Genomic DNA, 18,591 nt, shown 5'->3' on the forward strand with positions numbered 1-18,591 from the left:
CCCCTGCATCGGCAGGCGGACTCTCAACCACTGCGCCACCAGGGAAGCTCTCAGCTTTTCTGTAACAACTTTAATGAGCTATAATTCACATGCTATATAATTCATCCATTTAAAGTAAACAACCAGTGGTTTTTAGTGTATGCACAGAGCTGTACAACCATCACTACAGTCAATTTTAGAACATTTTCATCACTCCAAAAAGAAACCCTGTACCATTTTCCCCACCCCTTCTCCCCTTACTCCCTGGCAGCCTCTCATCTACTTTCTGTCTCTATAGATTTGCCTATTTCTAGGCATTTCATATAAATGGAATCATACAATATGTGACCTTTTGTGACTGGCTCCTTTCATTTAGCATAATATTTTCAGGGTTCATCATGTTGTAGCACGTATCAATACCTCATTGCTTTTCATTACTGAATATTATTCTGTTGTGTGCATAAACCACATGCTGTTGATGCATCTGTCAGTTGATGGTCATTGTGTTGTTTCCACTCTTTGGGTATTGTGAATGTGCTACTAGGAACATTGGTGCACATATTTCTTTTTTTTTAAACTGGGCCAACCTTTTTTTTTTTGAACCCCACATTTGTTTATTATTATTATTTTTTTGGCTGTGTTGGGTCTTCGTTTCTGTGCGAGGGCTTTCTCTAGTTGTGGCAAGTGGGGGCCGCTCTTCATCGTGGTGCGCGGGCCTCTCACTATCGCGGCCTCTCTTGTTGTGGAGCACAGGCTCCAGACGCGCAGGCTCAGTAGTTGTGGCTCACGGGCCTAGTCGCTCCACGGCATGTGGGATCTTCCCAGACCAGGGCTCGAACCCATGTCCCCTGCATTAGCAGGCAGATTCTCAACCACTGCGCCACCAGGGAAGCCCGGGTGCACATATTTTTGTGTGTACATATGCTTTCATTTCTCTAGGCTATATATGTTCCTAGGAGTGGGATTTCTGGGGCATATAGAAACTCTGTGTTTAACTTTTTGAGGAACTTCCAGACTCTTTTCCCTATAGTGGCTACACCATTTTACTTTCCCACTAGCAGTGGATGAGGGTTCTGATTTCTCTACATCCTCACCAACACTTATTTTCTCTGTCTTGTTTTGATTAAGCCATCCTAGTGGGTGTAAAGAGGTATCCCATGGTTTTAATTTGCATTTCCCTGGGGGCTATTACGTTGAGCATCTTTTTATGTGCTTATTGACAGCTAGTATATCTTTGGAGAAATGTCTACTCAAATCCTTTGTCCATTTTTATATAGGTTGTCTTTTTAATATTGAGTTGTAAGAGTTCTTTATATATTTAGAAACAAGTCCCTTACCAGATATATGATTTGCAAAACTGGTCTCTCATTCTGTGGGTTGTCTTTTCACTTTCTTGATAGTGTGTTATCTGTATTTCTTGTCCACAGCGAATGAGCAGGACCTGGGAGGGCTTTAATTAAGAGGCAAGCAGGCTGACAGCTGTGATAAATATCCTGACAATGAAGGAGGATATAAGGCTATAAAACTTGCCTATGAAAACAAGACGAGACTCAAGAACATCCCTTCTTGCAGCTTAGGTTGACTTCTGGGTTCTGGGTGAGGACCTGACTGCCTTCTCTTGAAATATGCACTGCATTTTGGAAGGATTTCTGCCCCCAAAGGACAAAATAGAGTAAGGTTTGAAGCTGTAAGCTCCCGTGATGTGTATCTCTGGTCACAAATATGCACGGAACTCCTGCAGTGTGCCAGGCACAGAGCTGGGTTTTGGAGTCGGGCCATGGAACGAGCATAGTGATCTCTATCTACCCTCCCAAAGCTGACTGGGAGTGGGGCGGCGCAGGGGTACACAGAGAAGCCAACAGGCAAAGGACCCGGGGAAGCCCCCAACCACAGGCAAAGCCCCAGGCCCTTGACTACCCCATGCTCACTGAGCGAAGCCGGGCAGCCCTCGGTCATTTTACAGATGATGAAGCTAGAGGGAAGATGTAACTTGTCCAGTGTCTACTGGTGAGGAAATCGTCGGGATAGAACCGAGAGTTTCAGCCTCTCGGATCCATACTCTTTTCATCCCTATAATTTTTAGGTTTAAAAAAAAGTTCTGGGCAAGAATTTGTGTTTTCATTTATGGCTTGCCAACTCTGGGGTGCTGACTGTAGGCGCACACCAGTTTGCCCCCGGGGCCGCAAGCTGTCCGTGGACACCTGCTGTTCGGCCCCCGGGCCTTTGTTCACACAGGCTCTTCTTTCTAGAAGGCTTTTCCAGGCTCCCTCTCACATCCTTCAAGGCTCAGCTCAGGCCCACCTCCTGCAGGAAGCCACCCAGCTGCCCTGCCTGAAGGCAGCGTCCTCTCTCAGGAGACCTTGTTCAATTGTGTCTTGTGCCTGTCACTCCGCAGGGACCCAGGTGTCTAGGAGGGTGTGGACCTCCCCAGGGGTGGTAAGGGGTGAACCCTGGGAGCAGGAAGAAAGCTCAGAGCTTCTGTCTGTGTTTAAATTTTAGCCTTATATCTTTACATTTATATTTGTTTATATACGATTTATTCTATATATAATGTTATAGTGCACCAGTCATATTTAAATATATTTATAAATAAATAGAGCAGTAATAGGAATGTGTCCCCCCCAGACTTAATGTTAAAATCTAAAACTAAAGTTTGAAGATAACTGTGGGCTGCTTGAGGACAAGAACTGGGCCATATTCCTCTGTCAGTCCCCGAGGCCAGAAGTGCTAGCTAAGTCAGCCTCTGGCTGGGAGGAGGTGGGCGGCACCCCAGTTGGCTTGTAGACCATCCGGCCGCCAGCTGCCCAGCTGGTCACCCCACCGCCACCTACCCACACCCAACTCCATGGTGATCCCTTCCCGGCCGTGGCCTGCTCCGGCCGCTGGGGTCTGAAGGGCTGCATGCTGCCCGTGCAGAACAGGCTGCGGGCTTGTCCACGCCCTGCCTGCCCATGTGCCTGGAGGCCACGCCTGGCCCTCTGGCCTGCCCAAGAGCGGACGGGAGCTGGCAGGTAAGCCAGTGGGCCAGGCGTGGCTCCCAGCCACAAACAGCCCATGTCGGGGCCCTGCTGTGAAGGAGGCAAGACCGGGCAAGGCGGGCAGAGACCCAGAGGAGACTGGGAACTGTAGCTGGTGCCAGTGCCCGCACACCCGGGCCTCTGTGCTGTTTCGTCCGTAACCTGGGAGGGGGAAACGGGCAGGTTTGTGTGTGCAGGCCGCAGGCCCCCCGCCCAGCCCAGCGGCTGTTGGATTCCTCCCCCTACCCCCATATCTGTAAATAGAACAGCCAGGGAGCCAGGACCCAGCCAGGATTAGGCACTGTCAACTTTGGGCCACATGGACAGGCAACAGGGACTCTGCTGGACCTTTGGGGCCTCCAGGACTCTACCACCTGTCCTACCCTCGCCAGCATCATGCCAGCAGCAGGCCTTGTGCTGGGCACTGGCAGGGTGGAAGAATTTTGAAAGGCCCGTGAAGCACTTCAGAGAATACACACACACACACTACACACACACACACACACACACACACACGCACGCACGTGTACACATAGCACCAGCCAGAAAAGGTGGCTCTCGTTAACTAGTTTCATCCTCACAACAAGGCATGGAAGAGGTACAATTCGTGTCCCCATTTTAAATGTGAGGGGACTAAGGTGCAGCAGCACCTGGGTAGTGAGTGATGGGCATGGCTATGATTAGAACCCAGCACCTCTGCCCAGGTGGCTGTGTCCCTGCGTCAGAGCTGGAGGGGAAGGAGGCGTTACAACCTGGCGTTTTCCTGTCCCAAGGATCAAATTTTGGTAGCAAGAGCACTTTAGAGGTGCTTTACGTTTAATTTCCATTTACCCTGAGGCTAAAATCAGGGCCCCTTGAGACCATAAGTCTGGGATGTTTAATAGGGTCCCCAGATGCTCCCATGTCTCAGGGCCAGTTTGGGGCAAAGCTGGGACCAGCCCCAGGCCACCAGGCCCATGCCCTTGGCTTCCCTCTGCTGCAGCTGCCTTGTCTGGGGTCCCCAAAAGGGGACCGAATGAGGTTCTCAGCAGTGAGCCTTGAGTGCCAGCCCCAAACACTTCCTCCCTGCGTCGTGATGCTAAGTCTCTGAGATAAACAAGGACAGGATAGAAAGTCCAGGTCTCATTGACTTTCTATTTGGGCTGGTTCAGGTTTGCCGTGAGGCTGTAAATCATCTGGGGCTCTGCAAGGACCAGCAGATGCTGTGTGTGCCATGAAGCCCTCCCTGGCTGCCCCTTTGGCAGCCCCATCCCTTTCTTCCCTGCATCCACTCGTGGGTGGACACGCCACCCAACACGCTCACCATTATAAACCATCCGAAAGCGGGGAGCACATCTTGTTCATCCTTATGTTCCTAAGTGTTCAGCACGTGGTAGTTGCCCAGGAGATGGGAGGGAGAAGAGAGAGAGAGCAAAGCCGGAGGAGAGGCTTCTGTCCAGGAGGGGATCTACTTGGGATCCTCCAAATTGCTGGCAAATGTGAAGACGACCTGAAGGCCTCAGCGTGGTAACTCTCCCTCCCCATAGGGACAAAACCTGCCCCAGGACTGGTGTCTCCAGGTGGCTGAGGCAGGGACTGGGGAAAGCCCTGGGGTATCTGTCCCAGTCATGACTGACCCATAGGGAAGGCTGGAGTCCCCGGGGAGGGATTTATAGTTACCTTGGCCCAAATCCCCGGCGCTGGCCTGGGAGTCTGAGGCCACCTGCAAGGCCCCTGTTACCACTCGCCCCTCTTCCCCAGGGCTGCAGAGGTGCTGACAGGGTCTCTACATCCTTCCTTTGCCTCATCCCCACTGCTGGGACAGTGCTGGCAACCAGTGTCTGCATCATTGCCGACAGCCATCCACCCAGTGCTAACTACATACCAAGAGAGCACTGTTCTGAGTGCTATACCCACATTGGCTTCATTCCTACAACCTCCCCATAAGGAAGGTACTGTGATCTCTCCCTTTTATAGCTGGGGAACTGAGGCACTGACAGGCCCAAGGTGGCAGAGTGAGAACTAGAACCCGGGCTTACCCGATGGTAAGTCGGGTGCTAAAGCAGCCCACGGACACCCGACTCTAAGCCTGGGCTCTGGGGATCCTCAGGAGGCCCATTTGCATCTACAAAGCATAGATCATCACCACTTGGAAAAATATCCTGTACCCAGACCAGGCAGAAAACGCTTTTTCCCATTTTTCAGGGAGTGGCAATCCCTGTCTGAGCCTACAGTCAGCCTGGCCTGAGCAGCGTGGAGGCCCCGGCTGGTGCTTGTATGTCTGTGTGGTCATGGCCTCTCCATTTGTGTGTCCCCCAAAAAATGACCCTGAAGGGGCTTAGCTCAGCCGGTCCCTGGTGTCTGTGACAGAGACAGGGTGTTGCGCTGAAACCACTTCAGAGGCGCGAGACGCTAGGGGAGTTGCCTGTATTTGGCGGACGCAGGACAGCAACATGTGTCCCTGACTCTCGGTCACTGCGTCCGCTTCCACGCTGACCCTCTCTTCTCAGCCAGAGTGGTCCCAGCTCTGCCACTTGCTGGACAGGTCACTGTCCTCCATCTGGGCAGTAAGACTCTTGGGGAAGTTCAGACTACAGAGGCCAACAGACCTGCGTCCCATTCTTCCTTCCCCCGCTTCCCCTCTGTGCCACCTGAAGCAGGTTTCTCAACCTCTCTGAGCCTCCATTTCGTCTTCTGTAAGTTGGGGATAATAATGGCCCTACTTCATGGGGTTCTGTGAGGACTGGATGACCGCCACTCAACACATCACACATCACCTTAGAGCAGTGTCTGGCACATGGTGGCCATCCCATAGCTAGGAGCTGCTCCTGCCCCCTTGTAAAACGTCCAGGTCAGTTTTCAAAGCCTTTTAAGATTGCATTGTCTGCCATCTTGGAGCAGAGATTGTGACCTCCATTTACAAAGGTGGAAGCTGGGGCCCAGAGAGGCACAGGGGCTTGTCCAAGGACACACAGCTGGTTCCTGGGAGAGCCAGGACACAGCCTCCTGGTTCCCCTGCGCCCCCTTGTGTTAGATCTTGTGCCTCCCACCTCACCCGGTGTGTAGCACGAGCCAGGAGGCTTCTGTGGAAAGTGGGAAGAGGGTGTTAAAAAGCCATCTCTGCAGCTCCACTGGTTCCAGGCAGGGATTCTTAACCCTCCTATGCCAAGGACCCCCATGAATTCATAGACTGGTGAAGCCCCTAAACTTCTGCTCAGAATAATGCTCTTCTTACATACATAAAATTACATAGGGTTACAAAGAATACCTACTATATTGAAACACAGTCCCTAAAATATATTTTTAAAAGACGTGTAATAGTAACATGCATGATTCTTTATATTAAGTAAAAAGATCTAGTGACAGAATCTAATATTTACTATAATTTTAGTTTTTAATTTCCCCCCACCCTTATTGAGTTATGAAAGACAAATAAAATTGTGTATATTTAAGGTATACAATGTGATATTTTGATATACATATACATTGTGAAGTAACTATCACAATAAAGCTAATTAGCATATCCATCACCTCACATAGTTTCCATTTTTGTGTGTGTTGGGCACACTTGAGAACCACTCTCTTAGAAAATTTCAGGTATGTAATACAGTATTATCAACTGTAGTCACCATAATATTCATTAGATCTCTCATCTTATAACTGAAAGTTTGTACCCTTTGGCCAACATCTCCCCTTTTCTCCTGGTCACCATTCTTTCCACTCTCTGCTTCTAAGTTTGACTTTTTCAGAACCACATGTAAGTGGGATCATGCAGTATTTGTCTCTCTGTGTTTGGCTTTATTCTACTTAGCGTAATGTCCTCCAGGTTCATTATGTTGATGCAAATGTCAGGATTTCTTCTTTTTTAAGGTTTAATAATATTTCATTGTACGTATGCACCACATTTTCATTACCCGTTCATCCATCAACAGACACTGAGGTTGTTTCCATATCTTGTCTACTATGAATTATGCTGCAATAAACATGGGGTGCAGATCTCTTCAAGATAGTGATTTTATCTCCTTTGGGTAAATACCCAGTAGTGGATTGCTGGATCATATGGTAGTTCTATTTTTAATATTTTGAGGAGCCGCCATGCTGTTTTCCATAATGGCTGTACAAATTTACATTCCCACCAGCAATGCACAAGGGTTCCCTTTTCTCTACATGTGTGCCAACACTTATTATCTTTTTTTTTTTTTTCCTTGCGTTATGCGGGCCTCTCACTGTTGTGGCCTCTCCCATTTGCGGAGCACAGGCTCCGGACGCGCAGGCTCAGCGGCCATGGCTCACGGGCCCAGCCGCTCCGCGGCATGTGGGATCCTCCCGAAACGGGGCACGAACCCGCGTCCCCTGCACCGGCAGGCGGACTCCCAAGCACTGCGCCACCAGGGAAGCCCCACTTACTATCTTTTGACTTTCTGACACTAGTCATCCTAAAAGGTGTGAGGTTTTGATTTACATTTTCCTAATGATTACTGATGTTAAGCATCTTTTTATAATACTTGTTGACCATTTGTATGTCTTCCTTAGAAAAATGTCTGTTCAGTTCCTTTGCATTTTTAATTGGATTATTTGGGTTTTTAACTATTGAGTTATATGATTTCCTTATATATTTTGGAAATTAACCCCTTATTGGATATATGGTTTACAAATATTTGCTCCCATTCTATAGGTTACCTTTTCATGTTGTTGATTATTTCCTTTGCTGTGCAAAAACATTTTAGTTTGACTTAGTCAGACTAGACTTGTTTGCTTTTACTTTTGTTGCCTGTACTTTTGGTGTCAAATCCAAAAAACATCATTGACAAGACCAGTGTTTTCTTCTAAGACAGTAATACAGTTTCAGGTCTTACCTTTTTTTTTTTTTTTTTTTTTGAGTTTAAGTCTTGAATCCATTTTGAGTTGATTTTTGTGTATGATATGAGATGTGGGTCCAGTTTCATTCTTTTCCATGAGGATGTCCGGTTTTCCCAATGCCATTTATTGAAGAGGTTGTCATTTCCCCATTGGGTATTCTTGGCACCTGTGCTGAAGATTAATTGACCATATATGCATGGGTTTATTACTGGGGCTCTCTATTCTGTTCCGTTGGTTTATGTCTGTTTTTATGTCAGTACCATATTGCTTTGATTACTATAGCTTTGTAATACAGTTTGAAATTAGGAAGTGTGATGCTTCCAGCTTTGTTCTTCTTGCTCAAGATTGCTTCAGCTCTTTGGGGTCTTTTGTGGTTCTATACAAATCTTAGGATTTGTTTTCTATATCTGTAAAAAATGCTATTGGAATTTTTATATAGATTGCTTTGAATCTGAATGTCTTTCCATTTATTTGTGTCTTCTTCAATTTCTTTCATCAGTGTTCCGTAGTTTTAAGTGTACAGCTCTTTCACCTCCTCGGTTAAATTTATTCCTAAGTATTTTATTCTTTTTGGTGCTATTGTAAATGGGATTGTTTTATTAATTTCTTTTTCACATAGTTAATTGTTGGTATATAGAAACACAGCCGATTTTTGTATGTTGATTCTTTTTTTTTTTTGGCTGAGTTGGGTCTTTGTTGCTGGGCACAGGCTTTCTCTAGTTGCAGTGAGCGGGGGCTACTCTTCCTTACTGTGTGCTGGCTTCTCATTGTGGTGTCTTCTCTTGTTGTGGAGCACAGGCTCTAGGCGTGAGGGCTTCAGTAGTTGTGGCTCTCAGGCTCAGTAGTTGTGGTGCACAGGCTTCGGTGCTCCACGGCATGTGGGATCTTCCCGGACCAGGGCTCGAACCCATGTCCCCTGCATTGGCAGGCAGATTCTTTAACCAGTGTGCCACCAGGGAAGCCCTGTATGTTGATTTTGTATCCTGCAACTTTACTGGATGAATTTCTTAGTTGTTACAGTTTTTTGGTGGAGTCTTTAGAGTTTTCTATATATAAGATCACATCAACTGCAAACAAAGATAATTTTATTTCTTCCTTACCAGTTTGGATGCCTTTGTTCTTTTTCTTGTCTGATTGCTCAAGCTAGGACTTCCAGTACTATGTTGAATAGTTCCTGATCTTAGAGGAAAAAGCTTTCAGCTTCTCATCATTAAGTATGATGTTAGGTGTGAGCTTGTCATATATGGCCTTTATTATACTGAAGTACATTCCTAGTTCTGTGTCTAATTTGTTGAGAGTTTTTATCATGAAAGAATGTTCAATTCTGGTAAATGTTTTTCTCTGCATCTATTGAGATGATCATATCATTTTCATCCCTCTTCTGTTAATGTGGTGTTTCACATTTAATGGTTTGCTTATGTTGAACCATCCTTGCATCTCAGAGATAAATCCCACTTTGATCATGGTGTAGGATCCTTTTAATGTGCTTTGAATTCAGTTTGCTAGTGTTTCATTGAGGATTTTTGCATCTGTGTTCATCAGGATATTGGCCTGTAATTTGCTTTTCATGTAGTGCCCTTAACTGTCTTTGATATCAGAGTAATGATGGCCTCACAAAATGAGCTTGGAAGTGTTCCCTCCTCTTCAGTTTTTTGGAAGAGTGGGAGAAGGATTAGCGTTAACTCTTCATGAAATGTTTGGAAGAATTCACCAGGGAAGCCCCCCAGTCCTAGGCCTTTCTTTGTTGGGGGAGTTTTTTACATCACTGATTCAATCTCCGTACTCATTACTGGCCTGTTCAGATTTTTTATTTCTTCATGAGTCAATCTTGGTAGATGGTATGTTTCTAGGAATTTATCCATTTCTTCTGGGTTGTCCAGTTTGTTGTCATATAACTGTTCATAACAGTCTCATGATCTTTTGTATTTCTGTGTTATCCGTTGTAATGTCTCTCTTTTTTAATCTTATTTGAGTCTTTTTTTTTTCTTTGTGAATCTAGCTAAAGGTTTGTCAGTTTTATCTTTTCAAAAAACCAGGTCTTAGTTTTATTGATTTTTTTTTTCTGCTGTGTTTCTAGCCTTTATTGCAATTGTTTCCACTCTGATCTTTGTTATATCCTTCCTTCTGTTAACTTTGGACTTAGTTTGTTGTTCTTTTCCTAGTTCCTTGAGTTGTAAAGTTAAGTTGTTTGAGATCTTTCTTTTTTCTTCATTTTGCCGTTAAGCTATAAACTTTCCTTTTAGAGCTGCTTTTGCTTCATCCCATACTTTTTAGTATGTTGCACTTCAATTTTTGCTTGTTTCAGATAGTTTTTTTTTATTTCCCTTTTGATTTCTTCTTTGGGTCATTGGTTGTTCAGGAGTTTACTAATTTCCACATATTTGTGAATTATCTAATTATCCTCCTGTTATTGATTTCTAGTTTCATACTATTGTGGTCAGAAAAAAATACCTGATATGATTTCAGTATTTTTAAAATTGTTAAGATGTGTTTTATGACCTAACATATGCTCTGTCCTGGAGAATATTCTGTGACACATGAGGAGAATGTGTATTGTGCTGCTATTGGATAGAACGTTCTCTGTATGTCTGTTAGGTTCATTTGGTCTAAAGTATAGTTCAAGTTCAATGTTCCCGTACTGATTTTTTTTGTCTGATCCATCCATGGTTGAAAGTGGGGTAGTGAAGTCCCCTACTGTTATTTATAGTGTTGTCTGTTTTCCCTTCAGATATGTTAATATTTGCTTTCTGTATTTAAGTGTTCCACCTACCATAATTTTAAATTAATGATGAGTTTAAATTGCATTTGGAGACTCCTTTCACAATTAAATTTGTGATGTGACATTGGTCATTATTGGTGACAAACTCACAGGTAGGCTAATACTACTGTGTTGCTGCTTACATTCATACTTGAAGAAAATAGCAACTTTCAGTTAGAAGTTGGTGACCATTAAAACAAATAATTTTCCCACCCAAGTTTACTATAAATTCGTGGCCCAAGTCCAGGGTTTCCTCCATGTCCCCTCATATCTCAGACTTAGTAAAGGAGCTCCCAGGGCACCCACCCAATCTTAGGGTCCCATTCACTGTCATGTCCCACTCCAATCCCACCCTCAGAGAGTAGGATTTCAGTGTTCATTCATTCAGCAAACATTGAACACCAGCTCTGTGCCAGCCCTTGGGACAAATGGTCCCAAAGTCAAATAAGATGAGGTCCCTGCCTTTAAGCTGCTCGTCATCTACTTAAAGAAGAGCATCAGAGACACCATCCCAAAATGCAAAATGTAAACAAGCACAGGAACTTGTCTACCCTTCCTGGTAATCAGATAAACCCGGTGATGCTGAGGTTGGGTCACTCCTGGGTAGTAACACCAGCCATTACATAATCCTTTTGAAAAGACGTATGGCACTGCATAGCATTGATCACAGAAATTCCATACCCTTCTTTCTCAGCACTCTCACGCTTGCAAATTTGTACCAAGGAAATAACTCAGAACAAAGGACAGAGTGTGGAGGGCAGTGGTCCTTTCCTCTCCTTTTCCGGAGGCTGTGTCCTCCTCAGGAAGGGGCTGGGTCTTGTTCAGCTTGTGCCCCCATGCTGGCACATGTTAATACTCATAAAGCCCTGTTGGGTGAATGTTGGACCACCATACAGCTCCAGTGGACAAGAGAGGGAGCTGGTAGGAGAGGCAGTCCAAAAGCCCTCCACTGATCAAGTTCCTGTTTTCTCTTCTAGCCACCAGAACATCAGGAGAGATGGACAAGCCCCTCATCAGCCGCCACCTGGTGGGCAGTGACGGCAGCCTTGCCGAGGCCCCCAGGGAGGTTCCCAAAGTGGGCATCCTGGGCAGCGGGGACTTTGCCCGCTCCCTGGCCACACGCCTGGTGGGCTCCGGCTTCAGCGTGGTGGTGGGGAGCCGCAACCCCAAACGCACGGCTGGGCTGTTCCCCTCAGCAGCACAAGTGACTCTCCAGGAGGAGGCAGTGGGGTCCCCAGAGGTCATCTTCGTGGCTATGTTCCGGGAACACTACTCCACACTATGTGGTCTCAGTGACCAGCTGGCTGGCAAGATCCTGGTGGACGTGAGCAACCCCACACAGCAGGAGCACCTTCGGTACCATGAGTCCAATGCTGAGTACCTGGCCTCCCTCTTCCCCACCTGCACAGTGGTCAAGGCCTTCAATGTCATCTCTGCCTGGACCCTGCAAGCTGGCCCAAGGGATGGAAACAGGCAGGTAGGTGCTGGAGGAATGCCAGTCATCATAACAATAAATGTAAATGGCTAACTTCCATTGAGGGTCCTTGGTGTACCAGGCTCTTTACGTACATTATCTCAGCTCATCTCACAGCCCTGCAAAGTTCCATTTTACAGAGCAGGAAACTGAGGCTCAGAGATGTTAATGAACTTACTCACACTAGGTCCCACAGCTTGGTGAGCTGGGATTTGAACCCAGTTCATAGGAACCTGAAATCATGTTCTTTCTTCTATGGTAATTTGATTTCCAAGAAGACAGGGAGGAAAAGGTTGATGGCTTTCTTTTTACTATTTGGAGTCAAGAAGAGGAGAGATTTTGCTTTTAGGATTGGACTTAGAAAGAAGAAGGTAACACACTCATGTGCCAGGTCCTAAGGAAGCAGGCATGTCCCAAACTTTATCTCATTTATTCCAGGGGCTTCCAAAAACTGCGTGGATTTCTCAGAATAGTCAACAGCAGGTTTTTCTGAGGGTGGAAAATGGCTCCAGAAAACAGCCATTGCTGCATACTGTTGTTGGCAAGAGGAGCTCTAACCAAGACAAGGTGGTTCTTTTGTTTGTTTTTGGGGTTTTTTTTGCGGTATGCGGGCCTCTCACCACTGTGGCCTCTCCCATTGCGGAGCATAGGCTCTGGACGCGCAGGCTCAGCAGCCATGGCTTACGGGCCCAGCCACTCCGCGGCATGTGGGATCTTCCTGGACCGGGGCACGAACCCGTGTCCCCTGCATCGGCAGGCGGACTCTCAACCACTGTGCCACCAGGGAAGCCCAACAAGGTAGTTTTTAATGCCAAGAGGCAACCTGTACTTGCCTCAGGGAAGCATGCCAGGCTCCACATGTGTTTGAGAACATCCACCAATGAGTCCAGCTCAGATGCCTTCTCTGCCCAGCTCCATGCCAGGCTGTGGGGAGCCCACAGGTACCCAGCCACCCCTGACTGGAGGGCCCTCCATGCAGCCTGCATCTTGGGACTCCTACATTTGGACAGGCAAGGAACAGCGGGAGAGTGTAGGGTAGCAGGGCCTGGGAGGGAGCAGAGCTAGAGGCTGGCTGGGGAAGACTTCGAGAACAGCGTTGGCCTTTGCCCTACCTTACGTTGTCAGGCACAGGGAACAGGAAGGGCGTTCCAAGCTGAGGGGACAACCCGCAGAGGCACAGAGGTGAGGAACAGTGTTCCCAAACGATGTTCCCAAATGGGGACAATAGTACCTGCTTGCAGGCTTGTGACAAGGCTGAAGGTTCACGTGTGTAACGCCTGGCACATAGCGGGTGCTGAGTCAGTGTTGGTAGACCACCTGACCACAGCGGTGTCAGGAAGACCCATGGAGTGTTCAGGGATCAGAGGACACCAGTGGGCCTGCGTTGGGGCTCGTGGAGGGGAGCAGCGGGCTACGAGGCTGGGGCTGGCTTGTGGAAGGCCTTGTGTGTTGGCTGAGGGCTGTGAGGGGCCAGAGGACATGGTCAAAGGGGACACTTCTGGACTGAGGTATGGAGCTGCAGCCACAGCTGCACTTTCTGGGCCATATGCAAAGCCCAGTTGCTGAACGACCCCCAGGGCAGGCCACAGTCCTTTGAGGCACCTACTCCAAGGGCCCCTGGGGGCCGCCTAGTTGGGCATTTTGCTTGTGGATGCTGATGGCAATGAACTGGGCGAGATGCTCACTGTTGGATGAGCGTTGGCCGTTTTCCTCAAGTAGCGGGCGTTGCTCGGCCAGAGACTAGGAGCCCACAGGGAGCTGAGGAAAGGCCCTGGGCCGGGATTCAGGGCCCCCTTGTGCTCCAGCCGTACCCTTACCTGGCAGATCGCTGGGCCTCAGTTTCCTCAGCTGCTCCGTGAGGAGCTTGGCCAAGATGCTCTCCGAGGCCCCGCTCAACCCTCCGGGGACCCCACCTGATCCCCCCCACCTTCCTCCCCGCAGGTGCCCATCTGCAGTGACCAGCCAGAAGCCAAACGCGCCGTCTTGGAGCTGGCACAGGCCATGGGCTTCACCCCCGTGGACATGGGCTCCCTGGCCTCGGCCCGGGAGGTGGAGGCCATGCCCCTGCGCCTCCTCCCGGGCTGGAAGGTGCCTGCTCTCCTGGCCCTGGGGCTCTTCGTCTTCTTCTATACCTACAACTTCGTCCGGGATGTGCTGCAGCCCTGCCTGCAGGAGGGCAAGAACAAGTTCTACCAGCTGCCCGTGTCCGTGGTCAACACAGCGCTACCCTGCGTGGCCTATGTGCTGCTGTCGCTGGTGTACCTGCCCGGCGTGGTGGCGGCGGCCCTGCAGCTGCGCCGCGGCACCAAGTACCGCCGCTTCCCCGACTGGCTGGACCACTGGCTGCAGCACCGCAAGCAGATGGGCCTGCTCAGCTTCTTCTGCGCCGCCCTGCACGCGCTCTACAGCTTCTGCCTGCCGCTGCGCCGCTCCCACCGCTACGAGCTGGTCAACCAGGCCGTCAAACAGGTACGGTGCTCGCCTGCTTCCTGCCAATCACAGCGCCAGGGGGGCGCCCGTGGGTGCAGCCTGCCAGTTGTCACCTGCCGATCCTGCCCGGACTGGATCACGCCCACATCCTGCTGTCCGAGGTTTGGCGTGTCAGCGAACAGAACATGAAAAGGGCTCTGCCCCCAAGCCAGGGAGACTTAAAGTGCAGCTGTGAGTTAACAGAGGGTATGTAGAAGGTAGCTAAGTGCTAAGGAGGAAAATCAAGCAGGGTGGGGTGCAGTATTAGAGGGTAGGGAGGGAGGCCTGGCTGTGTGGGGTACATGTGAGCCCAGGTCGGAAGGACAGGAGGACAGGAGCTGCCTGGCACCTTTGAGGATCGGCAAGGAGGCCCTCTTGGTGGAACCAGGGGACGGGGTGGTGGAGCCTGGGGATGGGGTGGTGGGTGGGGCCTGGGAGGCCGTAGCCACACCAGAGAAGCTTTAATGGCTGAGGAAGGGCTTGGGCCTTAGACTTGAAGGCGAGGAAAGGTTTTGAGTAGAGGAGTGATGCGCCGTCTGGGGTTTTAACTGGCTCACTCTGCTGCCAGGTGGAGAACAGACAATCAAAGATCAAAGGCACATGCTGTGAAACCAGTTAGGAGGCTGTGCAGGAACCCAGATGAGAGGCCACGGAGGCTTGGAGTGGGCTGGGAGCAGCAGAGAGGCAAGAAGGTGTTGAAGGCATATTCTGAAGCCAGGGTACACAGAATTGCTGTAATAGACATGGGATTCATGAGGTGGTGGAGGACGACTCTGGGTTTTCAGCCTGAGCACCTGGAGGGATGGAGTTGCCATCCCCTGAGATGGGAAAGGTTGCAGGAGCATGTGGTTTTTTGGTTTTTTGTTTGTTTTTTTTTGTGGTATGCGGGCCTCTCACTGCTATGGCCTCTCCCGTTGCGGAGCACAGGCCCCAGATGCACAGGTTCAGCGGCCATGGCTCACGGGCCCAGCCGCTCTGCGGCATGTGGGATCTTCCTGGACCGGGACACGAACCCATGTCCCCTGCATCGGCAGGCGGACTCTCAACCACTCTGCCACCAGGGAAGCCCAGCATGTGTATTTTGAGGGGGTGGAAGGGCACAGTTATTATTCATTTAGGAAAGCCGTAGGGTGCTCTTTTGCCAGCAGGATTCCTGGGAATGGAGGGCCTTTGGGTCAAGCCAGGTGGTATCACAGGCAGCATCTCCTGGCACCTGTACCCACAGAAATAGTCCCCCCAGATGCTTCCTCCGGGTTTACAAGCTCACGGGGCCTGATTCTGAGTCCCAAGCTCAGGTCTGCAAGCAACCCTGCCTTTCTTTATTTTCCCCAACCTGCTTAATTCCACCTCTAGCCCTCAGCCTCTGGCCTGGTGCGAGAGTCCTACCCACTCCGGTATACTCAGCCACCCAATGAGACACTTCTCTTCTACCCCTGGTTCCAGCTGCAGTTTTGTTCTTGCTTGGGAAGCAGGGATCTTACTGAGGCTGGACCCTCCCCAGGTACACCCACCATGTGGCCATCCCCTCGGAGGCCTGACCACTTCCCAGAGCAGAGCCAGGAGGCAAGGCTGGGCCACTTCCTGGGAACCACAGACCTCAGCCCCTGTTCACTCTAGTTCCTGCTTCCTTGCTGGCAGCTTCTCAAATGCCCTCATCATTCCCCACCCACGGACACCTGGCACCATTCCATCTGTAGGCTTGGGCTTGCATAAGAGAAAGGAGGAACCCCAGACTTCAGGCAAAGCAGCAAGACACCTGCTGGAAATGAGAGAGGAAGGGAAAAAATAATAGTCACTAACGCTTAAAAAGCGCTTGGTGTGTTCCGGGTACCATCTAAGAGCTTTATATACCCAGTGTGAATTCATTGAACTCTTATCCCTATAAGGCATCTCCTACTACCTTTATTTTACAGATGATAAAACTGAGGCACAGAGAGTTTAAGTAACTTGGTCAAAGTCACTCAGCCAGTAAGTGGCTGAGCTGGGATCCAGATCCAGCCAGTCTCCTCCAAATCCGTGTTCATGCTCGTACTGCTTTCTACGGGGAAAACAAGTCCAAATTAACAGTTGAATAAATGATCCCAGAACTCATTCATTCGCTGAGTTCTACTCTACCGGGCCCTGAGGCCACAGGATGAAATCAGACAGTCTCGTCCCTCACCTTAGCTGGCGTGGGGTGGCGTGGAGGCCTGCAGGCCAGAGCCCTAGACTCTTGTCCTCAGCATCACTGACTGGAACAAAGAGCTTGACCTTAATAAGCAAGTCACAACCCCTCTTTGGTCATCAGGGCCCTGATGTAGATGGAGGTCTCACCCAGTGCTAATGTTTTTTGATGCTCTTTCATGATATTTTCTTACTTCTAAGAAGAGTCAGCCTGCTGGGCAGGAAGCTCTGCGTGGCTCCTGGGAGAGTGGAACAATGTTTGCTGCCCAGGAGGTGGCGGGTGTTTCAGGCAGTGGATGGGGAAGAAGGTAATGCCCCCTCCCCACTAGAGCCCAAGGCAAAACCCCTGCCGTCTCCTCCCCCTGCCCACCCTCTGACTGCCATTCTCCAAATTCTCCACCCTGCCAAGGCTCTCCTTGATATTACGTTAATGTAGTTTTGCCATGATGCAAATACCAGGGCACATTGGGGCCCGTGTGAGGTAATTTTCCCTGAGTTCCAAAGCCCTGTAAGGCTGCAGGCCCACGTGGAGGTTGCCAGGCAACCATCACTCCCACAGGACAGGATCAGAGACAGACAGCAAGGCCTGTCAGGCAAAGGGGCTGAACCTTGTTCTGCAGAGTTCTGGAGGGCAGAGCCAGGGCTGATGTAGCTTGTCAGGGAGGGGAGTGGAAATGGGGGGGAGAGATTAACAGAGCAGAGCAGCCCAGAAGAGGGGTGGGCGGCCAAAAAGTACATCAGTGGTGCCTTAGAAACACATGTCAAGATCAAAATCCGAAATCAAGATAAAGATGAAAGAAAATGTTTTACCCACACACTGTTTTCTCCGCCCTGTCACCCCAAATCTAGTCCAGGCTGTCAGAGAGGACTGTCTAAATCTCACATCTGAGTCTCCTGCCCTTGGGCCCTTCAGCTTCTAACTTGCAACCTACAGGGAAAGGAAACCCCACACGGGGATGGCAGCGTTCCATCTCTTGTTGACGAACACTGTCCTGGTCGTGCTCAAGGTGGCCAGCTTGATTAGCTCCGAACATGAGAGAATCAGTAGGGGAGTGGAGAGCTGTTTAACCTATGTCCCAGTTTGCCGTCTGTGACACTGGTTGCTGGGGAGCCCTGAGAACAGCACTGTAGTTCAGTCAGTTGGGTGAGACTCCCACAGGCTACTGAAGGTGGCCGGGAGCCAGATGCTTATGCAGGTTCCTCATCCCACCCCTTCCCAGTGTCGCGGCTGAGTGGAAATATCAGAGGAAAAAACAAGACATTTTGCAAGCGGATGTGGTGTGTGTAATCATCCAAGCTCTGACTTGTGACATTAACTGCCTGATCTTACCAAAATGCAGAAAGGAGCGACTAATGAAGTATATTTGAAGAACAAACAACTTACAACTCGGGGATGACCCACTGAGCGGCCGTCGTTAGTGCAGGGAAGGCATGAGTTAGCCTTCTCTGGGCTCAGTTACCTGGGAGACCCCCCTGCCCGCTGCAGGGTACCGTCGGCCCCGCCTTTCTCACTAGTGCTGACGTTCGCTTGGCACACAGCAAAATCACAGGATTTTAGATGTGACCTCTTCCAGCTCTGTCAGTGGAGAAGCGGAGGCCCAGAGATGGAGTTGCCCAGAGTCTCACAGGACTCATGATCAGGGAGAGAACCTGGGTCCCCAGACTCCTGGTCCTTTTGTGGCTTAAAGGCACCAGTGAGAGCCAGCCTGCCCTGAAATAGAACAGAGGCCCTCGTTTCTCTCAAATAGCAGGAAAAGTACCCAGTGGATGGCATTTTCTCAGTTTCTTTCAACATTCTCTCATAAGCTTTTCAACCATTTTTGCTCAGACCACTAGATTCATTTTTAATATTATATCTTCTAACTGCACTTGGGTTATTTTTTTTCCTGCTG

General features: G+C 49.3%; 1 protein-coding gene across 1 annotated transcript in view; it reads left to right on the forward strand.

Moving 5' to 3' along the window:
* STEAP3 (STEAP3 metalloreductase) overlaps positions 1-18,591 on the forward strand; it is a 47,729-nt gene that overhangs the window by 18,068 nt on the left and 11,070 nt on the right. The window contains exons 2-3 of the mRNA XM_007456353.1: positions 11,571-12,070; positions 14,009-14,536. Of these exons, the coding sequence (XP_007456415.1) occupies positions 11,571-12,070; positions 14,009-14,536 (1,028 nt within the window). The remainder of the gene's footprint in view (positions 1-11,570; positions 12,071-14,008; positions 14,537-18,591) is intronic.

The sequence above is a fragment of the Lipotes vexillifer genome, unplaced genomic scaffold (assembly GCF_000442215.2).
Source record: "Lipotes vexillifer unplaced genomic scaffold, Lipotes_vexillifer_v1.1 scaffold3, whole genome shotgun sequence".
NCBI classification, from domain to species: domain Eukaryota; kingdom Metazoa; phylum Chordata; class Mammalia; order Artiodactyla; family Lipotidae; genus Lipotes; species Lipotes vexillifer.